The 24,633-nt window shown below is 42.2% G+C and overlaps 1 protein-coding gene across 1 annotated transcript in view; it reads left to right on the top strand.

The window, feature by feature from the left end:
- FOCAD (focadhesin) overlaps window positions 1-24,633 on the top strand; it is a 788,759-nt gene that overhangs the window by 451,785 nt on the left and 312,341 nt on the right. The window contains exons 24-25 of the mRNA XM_029606912.1: window positions 2,498-2,539; window positions 5,196-5,304. Coding sequence (XP_029462772.1) covers window positions 2,498-2,539; window positions 5,196-5,304 — 151 coding nt within the window. The remainder of the gene's footprint in view (window positions 1-2,497; window positions 2,540-5,195; window positions 5,305-24,633) is intronic.

Here is a 24,633-nt window from a genome sequence, read left to right as displayed (position 1 = left end):
TCCTAAGATGACCATAATATTTGGGGGGTATATAATGGTCTAAGTACTGTGGCTCATTACATTATAAAGCACTCAAGATTAAAGTCACCATTTTAAAATGGCAATGGAGCTCCACTGGAATCCAGTTAAGCCTTTTCAAAAGTGGTGGCACTTAGTCTGACAAAGACTGAAAGTAAATAGGCAGCAGTATTCTGAATCCTTTGGAATCCCTGAATCTGTTTCTTCAGCAGCTCCACAAAAAGAGAATTACAGTAGTCCAGTCTAGGTGAATTTATGGTATGGTATGGTATGCCAACATAATCATTTGTAATGATTATGATATAAGATAAAACTGCATACTGTGTGTCTGTAATGCCTACTGCATTCCTATATACAGCCTAGAACTAGTTGAGGCACCTTTATATATTCACAATGTTCTTTAGTATCTAGTGAAAAATGTGTCAATTATGTCTAGTATTGGCTTAAAAACCTGTATATAAAATACATCTAATTGCAAAATCTGATCACCTAGACTATTACACTTTTTTAAAAGTAAAATTAGCCTTTAACCTCTGCCCTCTCTGGCCCTGCCCTTTCCCTGTATCTACAATAGTAGCATGCAACAGAATAAATAAACAAATGAATACCTTCAGAAGTCTATACTATTACTTCTGGCAAGAATTCAATATATACCTAAGTAAATATAGAAACATTTTATGTATACTACCATGTCTTTGTGGGAGACATGGATTCAATTCTTGGCCCTGGTTTGTGCCCAGGCCAGCAGTAGGCTAGGGATATGGCAAAAGCAGCATTCACCATTCCCAAGATGGAGAGAATCCCATCCACTATGTAACAGTAATGTCTACTGTCTTGCTAAGCACACCAGTTTCCAAGGGGGAGCCAGAATCCCAACCTTTCAGCCAGAGCAATATTGATGCAGTGACTGATCTAGATGGGAGACGTGAATAAAAATGAGGGAAAACCCTAATTGGCTGCACATGAAGGCTCGTGGCACCATAACCTACAGAGATCAAACATGAGTTGAATTTTTTTTTTCATTTAGGAAAAAGACAAAAACTTGGGTCTTTCTTATCGAGCCTTAGCAATTCCTAGATATTATAGTCTGTTTCAGCAGTTTAGGATGACCTTGCGATGGGATGGGTTGCTTTACATGGTGGGCTGAAGAATTCCTGTTTTTTGTGTTAATATTTTTGTTTGGAATTTCTTTATATTGGCAGTGGAAGGCATTGGCAATAAGAAATATTTGAAATGTTTGTATTTTTGTCTTGGGTTTTCTGATTGTTTTTATTGACAGTGCATGTTTGGTCCTGTAAACTGCTCTGGGTGATTTTTGAATTGGGAAAGCAGTCTAGAAGTATGTATAAATAAATAAAATTTAAGAAGGAGCCAGTTCCAATTGATCTGGAAGTCCATAGGAGCAAATGAAAGTTTCCAGTCCAAAATGATTTTGAATATTGTGAAAAAGGCAATCTTGGTTAAAAAAAAAAAAAAAGGTATATATGTTAAATTTATTTTTAATTCCAGTAAGCACCCGCTGTCATATTGTCCTATCATTTCCTCCCATGGGTCTGGTTCTGTTACAGCTTAAATTAGTCATTGTGTATGTCTGTGCCATGTTTTAGTTTAAATTTATTTGTTGTAAAATGTGTTGTAAAATGTGTAAGGATTGTTTTAAATGTATTTGAGTGTTGCTACTGCAACTTAATTTATTGTAAACCGCCTTGAAATGAATTTGAAAGTCGGTATATAAAGTGAAATAAATAAATAAATAAATAAATAAATGTTGCTGCTCAGTTTTTGAAAGAATGGCACAATTTGAACCTTTTTTTCCCTTTACTCTCCTAATTTAAATATTAAAACCAGCACTATGTTTTTTTATGCCAGATTTATGGATGAGTTTATTTATAGGTACAAAAAGGACAAAGCTTTTTTTTCTAGATCATGTTCTCCCATCTCTGTTGTCTTATATACTTTTTTATTTATATACTTTTATTTATATACTTTTTTTCCTCATCCGCCTCCCTATTGAGGAACCGCCGTACCCTGTAAATATTTTCCCAGTTTCCATATTATCACGTTTTTCTCTTGTATGCATAGTTATGATTCAATGTAATATTATCATGTTTTTCCCTTGTACACATAGTTTTGTTCAGTGTAATGGCACTGCCAAAAAGTTTTAAGTTATCTGTAAACCGACACGATGTGCAAACGGTTGTCGGTATATAAAAACCTATAAATAAATAAGATGACAAAAATAATTAGCAGAAAGGGTTATGTGATATACTGGCTGATTGTAAAACATTTATGTGCTGTAAGGCACAAAGTAGTCTCTTACTTTGCCTGATTTAAAAAAAAAAAAAAAAAGGACCCGCCATAAGGTCATGAACTCTCTAATGCTAATCACTTAGGGGGCTAGACAGATAAAGCTCAAGGTTAGGTTCATACTGAGAAACTTGACAAATTGTCTTAACTCCGCTTTTTGTCCATTTTACAGGGTCAGAGACATGTTGACTGATGTCATAAAGTCTGCCTCAAAGTAAGTAGCACATGAGGGGGTTGTAAGGGAAGAAGCCCTATGTAGGCCTCCGTGTGTGTGTGTGTGTGTTTGTCAGCTGAGTGGAAGCGCACTCTGAGCAGAAGAAACCCTTTTCTGTGACCAGTAAGCATAAAACGTTTGAAATGGTTCATTAAAGTTGAGGTTAGAAAACCTGAATGCCTCCAATGCCTTTTCTTGAGATTGCTTAGTGAGCCTTATAATTTACTAACCTAAGAAATTGTGGCTGTACTGTAACTGAAGGTTTTGTGCTCACCAGGAAAGCACTTTTTAAGTGCTGCCACCAAGTTTGCACCCTCTGTTTCCTTAGGTTACTGGATCAAAAGAAAACAGACTACTTTAATGGGGAAAAAGTCCAAGTTTAATTCATATCTCTTTTCTAAACAGGCTGTCATTCAGATCTTTTTTTTTTTTTTCTAGTATTCATGTATAAGTTTGAACAACATAAATGTACTATATTGTTTTAGCCAACCTCTGTCCTAGATTAAACCATCTCAGTCTCTTCAGCCTTTTCCTGAACAAAAGCTTCTGTAGCTCAAATGCCGTTTTAATGGCCCAATGCTGTATCTTCTCCAACTCAGCTACCCTGTCTGTGGCTTTTTACTGCCAGTTAGGCCTCTCTCCTTTGGGGCCTAAGTGTACCCCCAACCAGATGACATTTCACTTTATATACCGGGGTTCTGAGCTTCCTATTAGGCAGTATACCCATGCTACGGTATAGATACCAGCTTGGTTTATTAGCTGTTGTGCCATCTTCAGATGCTTCATATACAGAAATTTGGTCTGTGATCTGCATTTTATTTGTGACCAGGGCTGAGCTTAGTAAGATCTGGGGCCTGGGACAGATTGGCTGCAGCTAGGCCCTAGAACACTGACATGCGTAGCTCCACCTCCAGGCTGACAGGAGATGATTGTGCTAGGCTGGCTACCGAGGTGGTACAGAGTCTGGGCGATTGCCTCTATTTGTTCTCCCTTCCCACTTCAAGGAAGTGTGCATAATACTAGTACATCATTACTAACAGAAGCTTCAGAAATCTGAAAACTGCCATCTACATATGCTGTAGTTTTTATTTGTTTTTCAATTGCTAGTGAGTCTTGTCCTTAAAGTACCATATCGCACTACACTCTGATAGAACAGAGAAGAATAGGGTAGATGAAAAAAATACACACTGTGAGTTTCTTATTTTTGTTCAAAATGTACAACACTGGGCAGTGCTTTTGGCATACGGTGACTGACCTGGATCATGGTTAATCCTCTGCCATAGGGTCCTTCTACTGCAGGGCCTTTTGTGCATAGTGAAATTTCTAATAAACATGGAGTATGGGAATAGGGTAGTATATAGAACCACTTTTTTTTTCTTTTTAAAGAATTCCCATATACACCAGGAACAGCCTACTGCAGTCCTCAAGAGTTCCATACCAGTCTAGTTTTCATGGTAACCAAAATATGCACATTAAATGGATGCTTAATGCACACACATGTATGCGGTGATTAATCATTGTAGATACACTGAAAAACCAATCTACTTTATAACTCCTGATGACAAGAGTTGCCTACTCATGATGCAGAAACCACATTGGTTAATTTACTAATCTATAATTCTGTTGAATTAGTTTGGCAGCAGTGAAACTTTCTTATAGTATCTATAGTATGTGATCTAAGAGAGCTTGAGCAGTGGGCAAGTGCTTGGGAGTTCAGAGACAATTGCAAAAGAAAGTTCAGAATTCCACAATTGAGGTGCAGAAATTCGAGGAGACAGTACACGATGGGGGTGAGATACTGATATGCACTAACCGGGAGAGAGACCCTGGGATGGTTATCTCTGATAATCTCAAAGCAGCCAACCCGTGTGATAAAGTGGTGGCCAGAGCCAGAGGGGATGCTAGGTTACATAGGGAGAGGCATAACCAGTAGAAGAAGGGAAGTGATTATACTTCTGTACGGGTTGTTGGTGAGACGTGACCTAGAATATTGTGTTCAATTCTAGAGGCCAAAATAGATGTAGGCAGTGTAGAGGTGGCCAGAAAAACACTACCACAGATGTGTAGGATCTGTACCAAAGGTCCTATGAAATGAGAATTAAGCACCTAATTACATAGAAAGGAGAACAGATGGGGAGATGGGGGATATGATAGAAACTTTCAAATACCTGAAAGGCATCAATAATGTACAATAAGAAAACCTTTTTTTCAGAGGAAAGAATGCTTTAGAAAAAAAAGGTCACTTCTACAAAAGGATAGACTTTGGAGTAATATGAGGAAATATTTCTTCATGGATTGACCTCCTATGAGATGTGTGGAAGACAGAAATAGTAACAGAATTCATGGGATAAGCACAGAGGATTCCTGGTTGTGAAGATATGAAAGGAATGTCAAAGATCAGCTGAAGTCTATGCCATTGCAGCAGAAATGAAGTTGGGTAGATTAGATGGACCTTAAGATCCTTTTCTTCCTTCATATTCTGTTTTTATGATTAATCACTTGGTTGGAGTGAAACATTTGGATTACTGTGCATAGCTGCTCTGTGGCTATTGGGCATTGTCTGCACAGCACAATGGCCAAAATTATCCTTAAAAAATTAATGTGATTAGAATCTGTACGGTGAAATCAGAATGTGAATCTGTGTGTTCCTCCTCAGAGACAGTCCTGTGGTACAAGGAAATTCACTATTGGCTCTAACTGGACTTGCAGTAGCTGTAGCAAAGTATGAAAGCAGCCTTCCCTCAGAGACAGAAGGGGCACCAGAGGTGAGTTCAGAATTATTTTCATCCATTCCATGATATTAATTTATGCAGATGAGAGCACAGTCTACCATTTTGTTTTTATTGGGGTTTTTTCCCCTCCAGTTGTCCATATGTTTCTTCACTTTGTTGACTATGCACACAGTGAGAAACTTTTAAAAATTTGTGTTTTGGTGTATTACTACCTGCAAGAGAATTTATTTAAAAAAATAAATAAATAAAAGAGCAATAGTTAAAATTAGTGAAAGAGATGTGATGATTATATGGGAGAGCATATACACAAACAAGTAATGGTGCATTAATGCAGTCAACCATCAACTGCTCCTAACTAGACTTGTGGAATTGAATATTGGGGTACCATGGGGGAGTGGTCTTCTTCCTTCTTCACAGAATCTAGAAGTCTGTGGATGGTTTTTGCTCTTCAAAATGTTGGGGTTTTTTGTTTTAATTTTGGGGCCATTCAAAGGGCCCTATTATCCCCTATTTAATGTATACTTTTATCCCTTGGAACAATTATTAAAAGCTAAGGGTAGTTATACATTTATGTAGACAGTATACAGATACTCCTGCAATGGAAACATTATTGGAAACCAACCATAAGCACTTTAAACACATTTATGGACATTATCGCTAGATGGTTGAGATCAAACAGATTAAAACTTAATATTGAGAAAGTGAATATACTATGGACTTCTTCATGGCCAGAAAAGGTTGGTAAGGTAAAAATGGGAGGCTCCTTCTGCAAAAGATAAAAATTTAAGAGTAATTTTGAACCCCACATTCTTTATGGAAAGCCAAGTAAAAGCGGTCTTCATTGAGTGTGTTCAGTAAAACACCTTCAGTCCCTTCTTTGTCACTCAGATTTGAAAACAGTAATTCATGTCATCATACTGTTGCATTGGATTGCTGTAATTCCATATTTATTAGTCTTCAGAATAGGACTTGGAGAGATTGCAGGTGTTAAAAAAAAATATAGTTGCATGAGCAATGACAGGTTGCAGACAATGAGAAAATATAAGCCCCTTATTGGTTTCCGGTAGCGTACCTGATTGATAAAGTTTCACTTAACCAACCCTCAAGATCTTTGTACTTGAGTCAGGAGCTGCAATTGGCTGTCCCATCTGTTAACTCTGTTACTAAAGCCTACAGAGCTGATAAACACTTGCTGTTCGGCACTTAGCAGAATATTTGCCATTTCATAGCTGCCTTCAGACCTGGTTGTTTGTGCTGATTGAGACCTAGTTGAAACTGTGAATGAACTCAACATAATTGCTGGCATCTTTTTGTGGTCGTCTTGATATGTTGGCGTCATAATAGGATGTCTATGATTAATAAGGCTTGATTTAAAAAAAATCAACTTAGAGGTATTGGAATTAAGTATCAGGTCAGTATTGGACTCTTTTTATTGTTACAGATTGTTTAGCTACTTTTATTATTACATTGTGCAGTTTGAGTGGAGATGGTGTCATGAATTGGAGGGAGGGTTGGGGGTTTAGAGGAACTTGTTTGTTACATTTTTAACTTTGGTTGTATTGTATACAATGCAGAGAAAAAGTTTGTGAACCTTCAGTATAAAAATGAGAATTACAAGTTTTTACTATGATATCCTTGTTTAATTGAAACCAGTCTTCTGCATTAGAGTATAAGTTAAAGAAATCCATGTTTCTTGAGACACAGTAATGTACTAAGTAGAAAGAATATGTGCATGTGTGTGAAATAGTAAGTAAACCCCTGGTTTCTTTAGCACAAATAATTGGCTAATTAGAATCAAGTGCTTAGATACCAGGACCAGCTTCTTCTGCTCCCAGGGCAGATATACAGAATTACTTCCCCATTTTTCACTTACCAATGTCTGTTCTGACACAGTGCTTTCTCCTTCAGCACCAAAGGCACAGGTGCAGCTTCAGTAAAGAACCCTTCTCTTTCTCTATTCCCTCTTTCTCTTCCCTTATTCCAAGCCCAGCAACCCTTTTCTCTTCTCCTCTCCTTCTCCTCCCCTTCTTTTCCTGTATCCCTCTTTCCACACTCTACTCTGTGCCCTGAATCCTCTTATTTCTTCCCCCATTCCTTGCCCTGTATCCCACCTACTACTTGCCCTAGGTTTTACTCTTTAATCCCCCCGACTACTTGTTTTGCATCCCCGTTTCACCCTCAGCCACCCACTAAAGCAAATACTTAGTTTACTAAATATGGTAAAACAGCAAAAACAAGTAGCAACACAGTAACATTACATAGATTAATACAGGTAAATAGGATTACAATAATAAAGATAGAAATAAGAACATATTTTATTCAAAGATACTTCCCTCATAGGTCTTTCTTTCTATGAGACACTGTATCTTGCGAAATGAAAGATTCAGGCGTGGGGACCCCATGCACTAACAATCAGTTCTTGTCCATGGATCATTCAAAGAATATTGTCAATTGGCAGCTTCTCTTACACTCTCATCCTATTGCTCTAATCCAGGATCTGCAAGTTTTAGGTGTTGTAATTTGCACTCATAACTTTGACAAGGTTTATGGCCAGCTGTAGCTCTTCAGGCTATGGCCTATTAGAGACATCCTCTGCCTTACTCCAAAGCACTGGCCTTCACCAGCCTTATCAATTAAAAAAACAGATGTTAGAACAGATGTCGCTTGCCTTAGCTCGTTAATAGACTAGAAAGAAAAACTGTTATGCTCAGGCTTGTGAACCCTTGGACCGACGGGAGGATGGTATACCTGAGGAAGTGGATCCCGTTCTCCCGTCGGGTGGCGAGGCAGAGCAGATGATGCGACCAGCTGACCCTCGGCACTGGAAACTGAGGCGACTGTGGAAGCAGATGAAGAGTCGTGACGTCAAGAAGAGGAACGGAGTCTTAACCACTGGAAGCCCACGGTCCCGTCCCCCCCCCCCCCCCCGGGAGGAGCCCATAGAGACCCGAGCCACTGGGACTTAGGTGGACCTTTTGAGAGGTCAAGGAGTCAAGAGGTCAGTGCAAGGGCTAACTGGAGCTTCACCCCTGGAAGCCCGCAGTCCTCCCCCCCCCCCCCCTGGAAGGAACCCGTAGGGACCCAGGCCGCTGGGACATAGGTGGGCCCTTGGAGATGATGGTCCAGAAGAAGTCCGAAGTCATGTGCCAGAGGGTCGTCACTTACCAGTCAGAGGTCTTATACCAAGGGCTCGTCGCTTGCCAGTCCGAAGTCACACACCAGGAATCATAGTTAGCCAATCCGAAGTCAGGAACCAGGAACACCAAGATGAGACAGGAACAAGGATCCAAAGCGCAGGAAGACTCACTGAAGCAAGCAGACTTAAACAGTGCTACAAGAGACGTTGCCAAATCGAGGAATGAGCAGAGGAAGTCTTCTTTTATACTTCCTCTGCTCTGGCTTATAGGGAACAGCTGATGATGGTTAAAGGGATCAGGTCCCTTTAATTCTAATGAGGAGGCGCGGCCTCGCGCCTAAAGATGGTGGCGGCCATCTTGGATTTCCTCCGCGGAGGAAAGACTGCAGGGACGCCGCGAGGGAGAAGCAGGAACGGCTCCCCACCCGGCAACCCTTCCTAGGGCCCGTGCCGGAGCGACGGGCACAGGATCAGGGGCTTCCCCCCTGAGCTTAAGCAAGCCCTGGTGGAATTGTTCAAGCAAGCCCCAGTCTAAGATGTTAGCCAATGGCTCCCAGGTGTTTTCTTCAGGGCCAAACCCTTCCCATGCTAAACAGGTACTCCCATTTCTTCCTATGCTTTCTCACGTCCAAGACCTTTCGGACTTGATAGGTGAGGTCATCTTCGGAAGCAATAGGTTGGGGAGTCTGAGGCATGCTGGAAGGCCATGATAACACCAGAGGCTTCAAGAGTGAAACGTGGAATGTGTTGTGTATCTTGAGGGAAGGCGGAAGACGAAGCTGATACGAAATGGCACCAACCTGTTGAATGATGGGAAACGGCCCAATAAATCGCGGGGCCAGTCACGCTGATGGCAGCTTCAGGCGGATGAACTGAGTGCTCAGCCATACCTTTTGGCCCAGCCTGAGGGGCGGGTATGGTCTTCTTCGCTGATCAGCATACCTTTTTGCCGCCTGACTGGATTTGATCAGCGCACGCTGTGTGGGTGGGCAGTCAGAGAGTCCAAGAATATCAAAATGTCATCCAGGTACAAGAGATCGTGGCGTATCTCGTTCATGGTGTTCTGAAACACCGCTGGAACATTACAGAGCCCGAACAGCATCACTAAATACTCATAGTGACCGTCTCGGGTGTTGAAGGCCATCTTGCATTCATCACCCTCCTTGATTCGGATCAGGTTGTAGGCCCCTCGGAGTTCCAACTAGGAGAAAATCCTCGCACCTTGCAGCCGATCGAAGAGCTCTGAGATGAGGGGCAAGGGGTAACGGTCCTTGACCGTTATAGCATTCAGACCCTGGTAATCAATGCAAGGGCGAAGGCTTCCGTCCTTCTTCCAACGAAGAAGAACCCAGCCCCTGCCAGGGACGTAGACTTCCGAATGAAGCCCCTCTCCAGGTTCTCCTTGATGTACTCTGTCATGGCCTTTGTCTCTGCAGGCGAGAGGGCATAGGTGCTTCCCCGAGGAGGCTCGGTGCCGGGGAGGAGGTTGATGGCATAATTGAACGATCGATGAGGTGGAAGTATCTCGGCCTTTTGTTTTGAGAAAACGTCCTCGTACGAGGCATAGGAGGCCGGCAGGCCCTGAAGACTGGTGGAGGTAATGGAGCAGGAAACTGGAGTCACTGATTGGAGGCAATTGCCGTGACAATTCGGTCCCCAGCGAGATAGTTGCAAGGTCTTCCGGTTGAACTGAGGAGCATGTTCCTGAAGCCAGGGAAGGCCCAGGACGACAGGATGTATGGAATACTCCAAAACATAGAATGGCATCTGCTCCCGATGAAGGATTCCAACTCTCAACTGGACGGGAACCGTGGTGTGTGTCACACGTTCCGGAAGAGGTTTTCTTTGGATTGAGGAGATGACCAAAGGAGCTGGAAGACAAACTTGTGGGATCTTTAAGTGTTCCACCAGGCTCTTCATAATGAAATTGCCGCCGGCGCCCACCAGGACTAAGGTATGGAACTCACCGTTAGCAGATGTTAATGCCACTGGTAGCGTTAGTGGTGGTGCAGGTGAAGTACAGCCCAGGAAGAGACCTCCTTCAGGTCCTAGGCCCGGAAGTTTCCCTGACTGTGTCGGGCATGTGGCTAATTGATGGCCTGCTGCGCCGCAGTAAAACAAAGTCCTTCCTTAATTCACCGCTGGCGCTCCTGTGGAGAAACTCTCCCACGGCCCAACTCCATGGGCTCCTTGGCGGGTGTTCGAAGGGCTCCCGAAGCGCCCTTGGGGGAAGGCGAGGAACTCCTCGCTGCCTTTACTTCCGGAAGGCGAAACCGCATGCGACGATCCACTTGATTGGCCAAATCTATCATGCCATTGAGATCGTCCGGGAGTTCCTTTGTTGCTAGTTCATTCTGAAGGCATGAGGCTAGCCCTTCCAAGAAGATCCCGTGGAGGCAATCCTCTCTCCAGTGTAGCTCCGCAGCCAGGGTACGGAACTCTGTTGCGTATTCGGCCACTGTCCGAGTACCCTGTCGCAACCGGAGTAGTTCTGAGACAGCAGTAAGTTTGCGGACAGGCTCATCAAAAATCTGTCGGAAGGTGGACAGAAACTGGTTCAAGTTTCCAAACACCCGGGTCTCTTCTCTCCCATAGGTGAGAGGCCCAGATCAAAGGCTTCCCGTCGAGTAGGGGCATAATATAACTGGTTTTGACCAGGTCGCTAGGAAATTGAGCAGGCAACAAGGAAAAACGAACTTGGCACTGGCTAAGAAATCCCCGACACAACTTCACGTCTCCGGTGTATCGAGAGGGCGCCTGGAGTTGTGTGGGAATTACCTGCCCAAGATCGCCCACGGTGGCCTGCACGGGGCCTTGTTGAGTAGGGCGGCCCCCTTGAGCCTTGGGCGGGGAAGGCAACGTGGGGTTCATGGGTCCTAACACCTCGAGGCATTGGTTCAGACCCTCCACAACAGAGACAAGGGCATCCAGGGTCTTTTGCTGGTCCTTCAGACACTGCCAGACCATTCCAGGAATGGCCTGGCAGGCGGATGCCTCCGCCGGGTCCATGGACTTGGCAATCTGTTATGCTCAGGCTTGTGAACCCTTGGACCGACGGGAGGATGGTATACCTGAGGAGGTGGATCCATAGGTTTTCCAGTCAGGTGGCGAGGCAGAGCAGACGATGCGACCAGCTGACCCTCGGCACTGGAAACTGAGGCGACTGTGGAAGCAGATGAAGAGTCGTGACGTCAAGAAGAGGAACGGAGTCTTCGCCACTGGAAGCCCGCGGTCCCCCCGGAAGGACCCCCGTAGGGACCCCGGCCGCTGGGACTTAGGTGGGCCCTTAGAGACGATGGTCCAGAGGAAGTCCGAAGTCAAGTGCCAGAGGGTCGTCACTTACCAGTCCGAGGTCTTATACCAAGGGATCGCCGCTTGCCAGTCCAAAGTCACACACCAGAAATCACCACTTGCCAGTCCGAAGTCACACACCTGGAATCACCGTTAGCCAATCTGAAGTCAGGAACCAGGAATACCAAGTTGAGACAGGAACAAGGATCCAAAGCCCAAGAAGACTCACTGAAGCAAGCAGACTTAAACAGTGCTACAAGAGACGTTGCCAAGTCGAGGAATGAGCAGAGGAAGTTTCCTTTTATACTTCCTCTGCTCTGGCTCATAGGGAACAGCTGATGATGATTAAAGGGATCAGTTCCCTTTAATTCTAATGAGGAGACCCAGCCTCGCGCCTAAAGATGGCGGCGGCCATCTTGGATTTCCTCCACAGAGGAAAGACTGCAGGGACGCCACGAGGGAGAAGCAGGAACGGCTCCCCACCCGGCGACCCTCTCTAGGGTCGGAGCGACAGGCACAGGATCAGGGGCTTCCCCCGGAGCTCCCGTGGCGGGTCGCCGTCGCGGGCACGGTAGGGGACCACGGTCGTGGCCTTCCACGGCTGTGGAACACAACAAAAACAAAGACAGAATACTGCGTTTTCATGCTTAATGATCCTTATGCTTAAACTATGTGTAATATATATATATATATATTTCCACATTTATCAATTTATTGGTGATTTCTTTGCTCCACTATTAACCCCACCTTCATGTATATTGCTCTTCTGGAAAACTAAAAAATAACTCCCTAAAATAATATTCAACACTCTACCCAAAGCAAGCATCCAAAAGTTTATCAAGGAAAATATGGATTTAATGATGCCTTAAATTGTATTAGTAAGCAAGTTAAATTAGTTTATTTCTACTATTTTCATTTAAAAAAACCAATTATATTATGTGACACTGTAGCATATACATGCTCTCCTTCATATGAGTTCTCAGCTCTTGATCTAAGTGATACTCCGTATTTGGTAATGAGCATGAGATGAACAATAATCCTTTGTAATAAAGGCCACTGCAATGCAACATGCAAAACCTATGGGGAAATAGATTAGTATTTTTGTTCTTATAAAGATAAAAGCTTTCCTCACTCAAGTTTAGTTAGCTTGTCAAGGGCAGATTATAATTGTTTTATAAATGTTTGGTTAAATTAAGAATTCTAGGGGTATGGTCAGTAATCTCTATGCAACACGGACAACCATAAGTGATTTGGAGAGTATGACATAAGCCTCCTGGTGGTGTTAACAGCAGATCCAGGGCCAATCTATCATCCTGTAAAGTATTTCTTTTAGTTGAATGATGGTATGTTTTTCAGTGACTTAAGCATAAAGCTGCATGCTAATAACTATAAATTAGCATTAGGGTATGCATCTCTCACTAAAAATCTGGAAATAGGCATAAAGAAAGAAAAATGTTCAGATAAGCATACACAGGAGTACATTTTTCAATTCAATCAACAAGGAGAGTAGCTTAAATTGACAAGAAAAATACACAAGAGCTGAAACATGGTCGGATGGGAAATAGGCTATGAGGACTAAATGTCCAGAGTAATCATGATTTACTGATACTAAAGTTACTTCAGTAACTACCTGGTACCATTGGAATATCTGATTATGATATTGCATGGTACTAGGGAAAATATTAGCAGTTGCAGTTTATAGGTCTAGCCTGGGGATATATACCAAAAACTCTGGGATTAGCATTACTATGTATATGATTAACCATTATGGCTGATGGTATTGAGGCATTCTGTGATATACCAAACATGAGGTGATATAATTAGAAATATTAAGAAAGGTCAATAATATTTCAAGGGTTAAATGAGTGATTATTATTTTACACTTACTTCATATATGTATGTTACCATAATTATCATATCATGTGATATTTGTGAATGATTCTAATGCTAAGCATGTAAAATGCAATATCAAATAAAGGTTAAAAGCAAATAAACCAAACAGGTCTTTTATATAGAATGTTCATACCTATAGTCCTAAGAAAGTAGAGACAAACACAATATGTGCAGCATAGATAGACTTTGTATCTCTGTGCTTGTGTAAGGACTTGTGGATACATTTTGATGACAAATAGGCAAGTAAACCTCACAAAGTCCCAATGTCTTTCAGCAGTGACTCCTGCCAAATGTAATGAGGGATAAAACACAGGTTAAGAAATCCATACTTTAACACTATCAGTTTCTTTGTACACAGTACTGTTCCACTTTTCCATATTATAAACACCTTATCAAACTAATGTATTCCTCTACCATCTGTCCAAACAGCTAAGACAGCTTCATATCACTATAAAATTTCTCTCTCTGTGACTTTCTAGGCACACATCCTCCATCTCAAAAATCTCTTCACATAAGCAGTTTAACTCATTCTGCAATTCATGCTGTAATGTACAGGTTCCTTCACTAAATAAAACAGTATATTTAATATTTTATTACATATATTACCAAGACAAAAAAATAAAAAGAAACTAATGAACACAATTGGTCATGTGTGACAGGCATTCTGGTCTGATGGAAGAAGTTTACAGTAGCTGTTTCAGGACCAAAAAAACAGTTTTTCCCCATTTCTTGTAGCGGGATCTCAGCAGTATTAGTCATACAGACTAATAGGCACATCTGCCAGATGCAGAAAAGGAAAGCAAAGAAAAGGACAAGACAGGCTGCTTTCTCTCTATTTCCTGATAAGAGCCAAGGGACAATGCTGATCTGGCTCACAGCCAAGTAGTTACCCAGCGTTTAAAGAAATCAAACATTATATCTACTGGACAGTATTCAATAAAAACACATAGACAAGATAATAGTGGTACAGCTATAATACTGTCAGCTACAGAATTTCTTAACAGCTTCTTTGAAGGAAAGAAGTCTTGGTCATGGTACAGTTTCTACACAAATTCAATGATAGCCATTAGGAGGAGCATATATCCCTCCCTGCCACTTTGACGAGATGAAGACCTCACTTTGGTCCAGACAGAAGTAAATATATTTAAGAAATTTACTAAATTCATTTCATTTGCTGTAAAAATAAACTCATTCTCCCATATTTTTAATTCTATATCAGTCTGTTTATAACTTTTAGACAGAAAAATCAATTCGTTAGCACTGTAGAAATGAGTTTTCTCCTTTGTGTACAGGAGACACTTTCAGCTTCCTGCATCCACCACTCACCCCCTTTATGCTTTTTCCTTATCAGCACACTCTGTAAACTCCTCAGCTCCCTGTGTCCTTTCAGGTTCTAAAACCTCAGTACTGGTAAATGTCTCTGCAGCAACTGAGTTGTGAATAGTCTCATTAAAGGAATTTCCGTGTCCCTTTGTGATCACTTCTGCATAACTGTACATGTCTACTGCAAATGCAGACCGAGTCTGAGCTATGATTCTGGGATTTGGAGTCAATTACTGCTCTGAGATTTGGGCAGATTGTAGTTCCTCAATTTGATGCGGTAAATCAGTTACACCCTTCTGACTGATAGAACCATGGTGGCAGACAGACAAAAGCGCATGACCTGATTGCAAACAGTTCCTGACAGTTTCCAACTTCTGCTGAAAGAGACAGGTAACAATTTTAGTGATCAAGTCTGAGCCCTGTCCCAGCACTATAAGTTCTATTAAATCAGCAGTCTCTATTTAGCTCAGTAATTTTGCTAGAGTGTTTGTGACTGATCCAGCCAAACACTATCAGAAACCTAGTCAGTAAGAGCATTGCTAAATTTATCTAAGATGGACACACATTGTTTCTGTCACTTTTCTAGCACTTACTGGATGACAATATATCTAACAAATTAAAAGACAAAAAACCACTAATCCTATCCTCTATGAACACTCAATGTAATGATTCTATGACATAATATGTATATATATATAATATCTGTTCATGTTGCCAAATGTAAGCAGTGGCCTGAATGGTGTTATGTTACACCATAGAACACACACACAATCTAGTAAAATCAAATATTTAATTTACTAAATATGGTATTAATCAGCTTGTTAGTAGACTAGAAAGAAAAACAAAGACAATGTACCAGATTTTCATGCCTTAATGATTCTTATGCTTAAGCTATGTGCAATATATATATATATGTCCACATTTATCAATTTATTGGTGATTGCTTTGATCCACTATTAACCCCCCTTCATCACAATGCTCTTCCAGAAAACTAAAAAATAACTCCCTAAAATAATCTTTAACACTCTCCAAGCCCAGCAATCCCTTTCTCTTCCCCTGTATCCCTCTCTTCTCCACTCTACTCTGTGCTCTAAATCCTTTTCTTTCTCCCTGCACTCCTTGCCCTGTATTCCTCCTGCCACTTGCCCTAGGTCTTCCTCTTTAATCCCCCTCACTGCTTGTCTTGCATCCCCACTTAACCCTCAACCACCCCCTGCTCAGCAGCAGGAGTGCCTTTCCACCATCACTCTGCCCAGCAGCAGTAGCCCCTCTCTCTTTATGCACCCCCAGTCTACTGTGCAACATCAACCCCTTCTTTGGCTATCCTCTAACCCTGCCAAGTGGCAGCCTCTTCCTCTTTCTGTCTCCCCCGCTTCCTATGCTTGACCTACAATGCTGTAGATTTTTCTGCAATGGCAGCAGCAATAGCTGAAGAAACTTAAAATCAACAAAGAGCCTGTGAGCCATGAAGTAGCCCCCTACCTTCTCCTACACAGGCTTATTCATTGCGGTGTCTGGAAAATATGAGTGACTGGTGGTCCTCCAGAAGAGATTTGAGAACCACTTCTCTACAGCCTTACATACCTTCTTCAATTAATTTTAGGCTTATATGCTCCCCCTGACTTTTTATAATTAAACTCAACTATTATGTCCCCAGAACAATCCTGTAAAATCACATAACTGAACATCATATTTTAAAATATTAAACTTTGTTTTGCAAAATATGTTTCAAAAATCGTCATAGTCTGAATATATGGTCTGTGAATTTTCAAAATAGGTTGCAGAATAAAAGATCCCAAGAAATTCCTAAATTTATCAATTAAAAGATATTCATACTACATTGGTTGAAGGTAATCTCTGAAGTGGCTGGCTGAAGTGAACTAGAATTTTCTCCCTTTACTACCCATCATAAGAAAAATTCAAATTATGTTATCACTTCAGTAACAGTGACACAAAGTCCCTCCATTACCAGGTACTTTGTGAAGTAATACAAAACCCTGCAAAAAAATCACTCAGACTATATAGCAAACCTGCTATATCAACACAGCATTAGCTCCCAAAATTCAAACAGCAACAACCCTGCATGAAAAGTCCACACTGCAAATATTCCACCTGGCCCTAAAACACCAGTACACCTTCTAGTGAAAAACAGAACAAGCTGGACTGCTATAGTTCCCTATACAGAACCCACAGGCTAGCAGAACACTTCAGTCACACATACAGAACACAGACCTTTATCAAACATGGAATAAGGGATCACAAATTAGAAAAATATACACAGATAAAAACTGAATTCTTCTTTATTTTGCTATCCTCTCCAGTGTTCCCCCCCCCCTTCTGTTCCCTGAAAATAGGAGGAGAGGAGGACAATAAGTAAATCTACAGCTCTAGCACTAAACTTTCAAAAGGGAGACTTCAATAAAATGAGGAAGATAGGAAAAAACTGAAAGGTGCAGCTACAAAAACTGAAAGTGTACAACAGGCATGGACATTGTTTAAAAATACCATCTTAGAAGCGCAGGCCAGATGTATTCCATACATTAAGAAAGGTAGAAGGAAGGCCAAATGATTGTCAGCTTGGTTAAAAGGTGAAGTGAAAGAGGTTATTTTAGCCAAAAACACTTCTTCAATAATTGGAAGAAGGATCCATCTGAAGAAAATAGGAAGAAGCATAAAAATTGGCAAGTTAAATGTAAAAAATTGATGACAGGTTAAGAGATAATTTGAATAGAAGTTGGCCATAGATGCAAAAACTCATAATAAAAACTTTAAAAATATATATATCCAAAACAGGAAGACTGCGAGAGAGTCAGTTGGACCGTTAGATGATTGAGGAGTTAAAGGGGTACTTAGGGAAGATAAGGCCATTGCGGAAAGGCTAAATAGATTCTTTATTTCAGTGTTGGGGGGATACCATTTCCCGAGGTGGTTTACAAGGGCGATGATTCAGATGAACTGAACCAAATCACAGTAAACCTGGAAGATGTAGAAGGCCAGATTGACAAACTGAAGAGTAGTAAATTGCCTAGACCTGCTGATATACAATCCAGGGTTCCGAAAGAACTAAAAAATGAAATTTCAGATCTATTACTACTAATTTGTAACCTATCTTTAAAATCATCCATTGTACCTGAAGTCTGGAAGGTGGCCAATATAACTCTGAAATTTAAAAAGGGGGTCCAAGGGTGATCTTGGAAACTATAAACCAGTGAGCCTCATTTTAGTGCCGGGAAAAAGCGTGGAAACTAATCTAAAGAACAAAATCACAGAACATATAGATAGACATGGCAGCCAGCATGGATTTACCCAAGGGAATTTTGCCTCATAAATCTACATTTTTTTGAAGGAGTTCATAAAAATGTGGATAAAGGTGAACCAGTAGATGTAGTGTATTTATATTTTCAGAAGGCATTTAACAAAGTCGCCCATGAGAGGTTTCTAAGAAAATTAAAAAGTCAAGAAGCAATGTACTTTTATGGATTGCAAACTGGTTAAAAGACAGGAAACAGAAAGTAAGATTAAATCGTCAAATTTCTCAGTGGAGAGAGGTAAATAGAGGGCCTCAGGGATTTGTTCTTGGACTGGTGCTTTTTAATATATTTATAAATGATCTGGCAAGGGGAACAATGAGTGAGGTAATCAATTTTGCAGATGACACAAAATTATCCATAATAGTTAAATCACAAGCGTGTTGTGATAAATTGCAGGAAACTCTTGCGAGATTGGAAGATTGGGCAACCAAATGGCTGATGAAATTTAATGTGGACAAGTGCATGGTGATGCATTTAGGGAAAAATAATCCATGCTGTAGTTACACGGTTAGGTTTCAAGTTGGGAGTTACCACCCAGGAAAAATAACTAGGCATCATAGTGGGCAATACATTGAAATCATCTGCTCAGTGTACTGCAGTGGTCAATTATGCAAACAGAATGTTAGGAATTATTAAGAAGGGAATGATGAATACAGTGGACAATGTCATAATGCCTCTGTATCGCACAATGGTGAGACCCCACCTTGGGTACTATGTGCAATTCTGGTCACCACATCTCAAAAAAAATATAGATGCACTGGAGAAGGGTGATCAAACTGATAAAGGGCATGAATGGTTCCCCTGTGAGGAAAGGCTAAAGAATTTAGGGCTGTTCAACTTGGAAAAGAAACGGCTGAGGGGGGATATGATCGAGGTCTACAAAATCATGCGAAGACTAGAACAGGTAAGTGTAAATAATTTTTTTTACTCTTTCAGATAAACAGAAAGACTAGGAGGCATTCCATAAAGTTAGCAAGTAGCACATTTAAAACAAATCAAAGGAAATTATTTTTCACTCAACACACAAGTAAGCTCTGGACTTAGTTGCCAGAGGATGTGATTAAGGCAGTTAGCTTAGCTAGGTTTAAAAAAGGTTTGGAGTAGTACCCAGAGAAGCCCATAAACTGCTATTAGTCACCTTGATTTAGAGAATAGCCACTGCTTATTACCAGCCTTAATAGCATGGGATCTATTTAATGTTTGGGTACTTGCCAGGTACTTGTATCCTGGATTAGCCACTGTTGAAACAGGTTGCTGGGTTTGATGGACATGTTCATCAAACCCAGCATGGCCTAATCTAGCCCCTTCTCCTCTCTTGTTAACCCCTCATAAGATACTGGGCATGTTCTTATGAGGGGATATCAAGAGAGGAGAAGGTGCTAGATTAAGGAGGGTTCTTCTTTGCTCTGTCTATTACAGACTCACATCCATCCTCATGCAGTTCCTTGCATGCTGCTTGAGAGGGGAGGAGCTGGAGTAAGAAATAGAGGGCTGATCTCTGCTACCTGCGATTTTGGGCAGAGCTTTGTGTGTTTATGACCATAGGCAAAAATAGCCTTGCTGATGCCACCCCTAGGGTTGCCAATTTTTCCACTGAGCAGGTCTAGACCCTTGAGGTTTTGGAAGGGGGGGGAGGTATCCCTCATTCGCATAAATTTTAGATCCTGCAAGTGAAGTGCCTAAACAGTGTATCCTTGTATGCATTAAAGAGCGATAATGAGCTGACAGGCTGCACACAGGCAACAGTTTACCTTCCAGCCTCTCAGGGCACAAAAGGGGGTCCCCTGCCACTCGGCTGCTACGCATTTTTTATCTCATGGATTATTCGGAGGTGGTGGGGGGGGGGGGGCAGAAATTTTCTCCTCTGTGTCTCTCTCACACGTGATCTCAGAAGGTTAGAAAAATGCTGGGCAGTAAGGAAGGAAAAGAGAGGGGAGCCAGGGCTGTCAGGAGGGACAGGCAACTACCCAGGGGGCACTAATGTACCTCATCGGGGGGGGGGGGGGGGGGGAACTGAGTACAGGCATGGGCAGAACAGGGAGGGGTCACCGCAGCACATTATATGCTTTTGTTTAACACCAGATAAATTCCAGGTTGCTAAGGGACAAGGCACGAGTCCAGAGTGAGACCTGAGATAGGAAGGCACAGCCTACAGAGCAACTTCCAGACAGCTGCAGCTAAGACCTTGTGATCCATTCCCTTCCTCCATGTGTCCGCCCCCCCCCCCCCCCATATCTCAACCTTTCCGTGTTCCCCACCATGTGTCTATCTCCCCTTTCCTCCTCTTTTGTCTCTGTCCCCCTCTGTGTCTCTCTCCTCTCCCAACCCTGTACCTCCATCTGTCTGTCTGTTCTTCACCTTCTCTTCTGTGCTTGTATCTGTCTTGGCAGGCTCACTGCAGCCCCTCTCTTGGTTCCTGGCCCAGCATTGTGAGGGAGGGGATGGGACCAAGAGGTTTATTGCTACAGAGCTTGGTGGATCCACTGGGACCTGAGGGTGGCACTGTTCTCCCCGCCTTCTCACCCTCTGCCATCCAATCACAGCACATGGTGAGAGAGGAGGCGGGATCCAGAGAATCACTGCTATGGAGATCTGCAGAGCCACTGGGAGCTGAGGGCCATGCTGTGCCCAACCTCCTCTCCTTATGCCATCCTATCACAGCATGGAAAATGAGGCAGGGGGCAGGGGATACAGCACAGTTCTCCTGTGAGAGGCACCTACCTTGTCCTTCTCTTCCTCTACCTAAGAGGCTGTGGGAGAGAGGAGGAGTCACTTGCAAAACCGGACTTTTAGCGTTCGGTCGGTACTTCTGACTCGACACCGCACAGAATGCCCGAAACCCTGGCTGTCCAGTCCAAAACTGGACAGTTGGCAACCCCAGGTCAGCTGCCCTCCTCGCCCCCTCCAGTCCCGGCTCTGATCGGGGAACCAAGTAAATGATCCTGCAGAGTAAATCTGCACAACTTAATTTGGGCATCCTGCCCTTATAAAGATCCAAAAGACTTTGTTTGGTTTTCATCATAAAAGGTAGTGAAAACAGAAGGAAAAAAATCCATCAGGTAGTTGTGAATTGAAGGCTCAAGGCGCCAGGAAGCTCAAAGGAGCAGGAGGAAACTGCCAGGTCAAAAAAAAAGATGCTAAGGATTTTCACCCTTCACCCTTTCACACTTATTACATCTGTCATACTTTATAATGCCAACCCTGATTGCCCTGGCTGGATGAATATTGATTCTCCGAAACAATTTATATTGTTACAATTTATAACTCCCTTAGTAGACTATTCTCAGTCGGTTTTATAGTATGGCAGTTTCCCTTATTTAAGGTTCCAACAGATCAGTCACCCCTTCTGATTTGCATTTTATGTAGAAGTTCAGGGATACGTCCCTATGAACCATGTTTAAAAACTTATAAGACATGAAAATGTAGAGGCCTTTTCTTGAAGCAACCAATAACGGGCGGTCGAAGCATGAGAGAGACAGATTTTCCCTAGAGTCGCTGACATTTCAGTATAGCGTCTCGCCTGGAAGAAAGCATGAAATTCTATATTGTTCTGAACTAAATCATCAATGAGCCCTTGGAATGTGTAAACTAATGTCATACTTGGCAATAGAAAACTCCTTACCAACTTTAACCCTGTAAATGTCCATTTAACAGTGATGGTTATTTATTTAGATTCAGCTCATGTCTTTTTCATTGATAGCTCAAGGCAAAAGTGCCTGTACAGCGCTGTGTATGTGTAGCAGCACTTTAAAAAAACGATAAACAGCTGTAGGTATGTAAGGGAGACTCCAGTTCCCTTGCCAGTAATCCCTGGGTATTTCATAGGCTAGCTAGTGCAGTGCAGGGTAGTAGGTTAGGGGAGGAACCAGTAATAAGTGTGTACAGCCCCTCCCTTTGAGGGTGCAGGAATGGCCATCTCCAGGGAGAGCTCCGGGGGGGGGGGGGGGGGGGGGGGGGAGTGTTGCTTGTGTTTTGGAAGTTATTGGAGGTGTTAGGAGTTTTGTACTTTGTTGGATTTTCGGCCTCCTCCTGTAGCAGACCCTGCTGTTGGAAGTCTGTGAGTTCGGTTGGGGATCTGCCCCGCCTATCCACTCTCTGGTGGGTAAGGACTGTATCTCAGGTTTGGTTTGTTTTTTTTTTAGGGCTTTTGAAAGACTTTAATTTGTAGGAAACCTGGTGGAAACCCAGTGCGCCGCCTGGGTTCAGGGCACGGGGGGGGGGGGGGAAGGACCCCCCCCCCCACTCTCTAAACGAGGACGTTGGAAGGTGGGGACCTCCTGCCAGAACTGTCTGGTGCACATATCATTTTTGGGAAGAGGATTTTTTGGTAAGACGATCCGGGAGGAGGTTTTGGCTGCCCCTCTTCCTGCCCACCAGAGGGAACAATCAGAACCGCTGTTCCAGCTGGGATCCCTCTTATCAGTAGGGATTCAGTTAACCAAAATCAGTAGAGACCTGAAAATCGGTTAACTGTGAGTAAAGAGACAAGTGAGGGCACTGAAGACAGCCCATCAGGAGTCTTCACCCTGGGGAGAAGAGGATACCCTGACCACTTAGCCAAGCCCTGGAGGGTGGAGGTCTCCCTTGCTCTGGTTTACTGATTCCTGTGCAGGTTGAGGAAAGAGACTGTAACAGACAAATCCTGTGGTACTGTGCATTCTTTAATTGTGCCATTTTCATCTGACTTTTGCAACAGTAAAGACTTTTAATTATGGACACTAACCAAGTGACCCCCATGTGGTTATTGGCACGCATAGCACCCACGGTGAGGAAAATTGCCCCCCCTTCTCGGGGACCTGAATGACAGTACAAAAGGTCACCCCTAACACTCTGAGCCTTGAAACTATATCTTTTCCCCCACCAACAAAGTATCCCAACCCTGAGGAAAGAGAACAGTGGTAAAGCTTAGCCAGGAGTGGTTCCAGCTCTGTTAAATCTTGTATGGCCCTACCAGAGTGTATTAAGCTCCCTGGGGTGGGGTTACAAGCACAGTAGGTATTTCTCTGTCCCCAGAGGGCTTGCAATTTAAATTTGTACCTGAGGGCAATAGCAGGTGAAGTAACTTGCATAAAGTCACAAGGAGCATCGTCAGGATTTGAGCACTGGCTTCCCCAGTTACTTGCCTGCTGCTCTAACCACTGGGCTGTTTTCCATTCATGATGGACTACATCCCAGACAGAAAATCCATATTCCCCTTAAGGTGGTAAGAATGGAGCTAGGGGAGAGGCCTACAGATCGCCATATACATGTCCAAGCTAGCACAGTAGTTTAATCAAGAAACTATACTTAAACTTTTCAGGAAGAATTTTTCCTGCACTTGCAACTCAAATTTCAAACATGGCAGACGAACTGATTGTTTTTCTATCGTCAGAATGGCATGCTGTACATTGCTTTTGGGTGATTTTGTAAGGGAGGTGCATATAAATTAAATAAACAATAGACAATTCAGTAGGTAATCTTGGTTGTACTTCTTTAGGTCTGGAAGTGACAATCGATCTTCACCATGTGGTAAGCACAGTCTTTTTTTTTTTTTTTTGTTTAAAGAAATTCTGGATTTTTTACCCTTCCATAAAAAAAGAGAAGCTACATTGGTTTTTAGTAGCTCTTTTTTCACAAACTATCAGTGGAAACATTTATAAAAGGTAAAGCTACTTAGATAAAATAGAAATTTTAACAATGAGAGTGGAAGGTTTGTGCCATCTATCTAGTAATCTTTCAATGTTTCTGGGCGGATGAAAAACATAGCTATTATTTAGTTCCTGTAAATCCTCATAAACACATACACTTAAATATTTAAGCATCCCTTTTGCACTTTTAATGGAATGTTCCCTTCCTATTCTTTTCTAATTTTCCAAAGCTGCTGTTTTCCCCCAATTAATTTTAACACTAGTGAATTAATCAAATTTTCCAATAAGGTCTAATAGAAGAAGTAACAAACTTTGAGTAAAAAAAAAAATATGATCACATTGTCTACAAATAAAGTCATTTTGAATATTTCCCCTCCATCTGTTTTTACCTCCTCTGTTTTTAGTATTTTCAATACCAATGATTCTAGGTTAAAGAGGACAGGTGATATAGACCATCCATGTCTCGTGCCATGCAATAAAGTGAACCCATTGGAGGCCACTGTATTATTCATATTTCTTGCTATAACTTTGTGTAACATACCCTTATTTTGTCAATTAGTGTTTCCCCAAATCCAATTTTTAGGTCATACCATATGTTTGACCATGCAATACAAATCTTAAATTAAATAAATCACATACCAGATTTTCACAGCACTGTAAACAGACACTTAAGAGACAATCCCTGCTCCTTGGAGTTTATAATTTCAGTCCACACAGACAAAAACAAATGTCATGTGAGTTAAGAGAGGAGGGCCGTGATCCAAAACTGGGTTGATTTGGA

This window comes from Rhinatrema bivittatum, chromosome 1 (genome assembly GCF_901001135.1).
Source record: "Rhinatrema bivittatum chromosome 1, aRhiBiv1.1, whole genome shotgun sequence".
In the NCBI taxonomy this organism is placed as follows: domain Eukaryota; kingdom Metazoa; phylum Chordata; class Amphibia; order Gymnophiona; family Rhinatrematidae; genus Rhinatrema; species Rhinatrema bivittatum.
The sequence above is the reverse complement of the archived record's forward strand: the minus strand, read 5'-3'. Positions and strand labels throughout refer to the sequence as shown.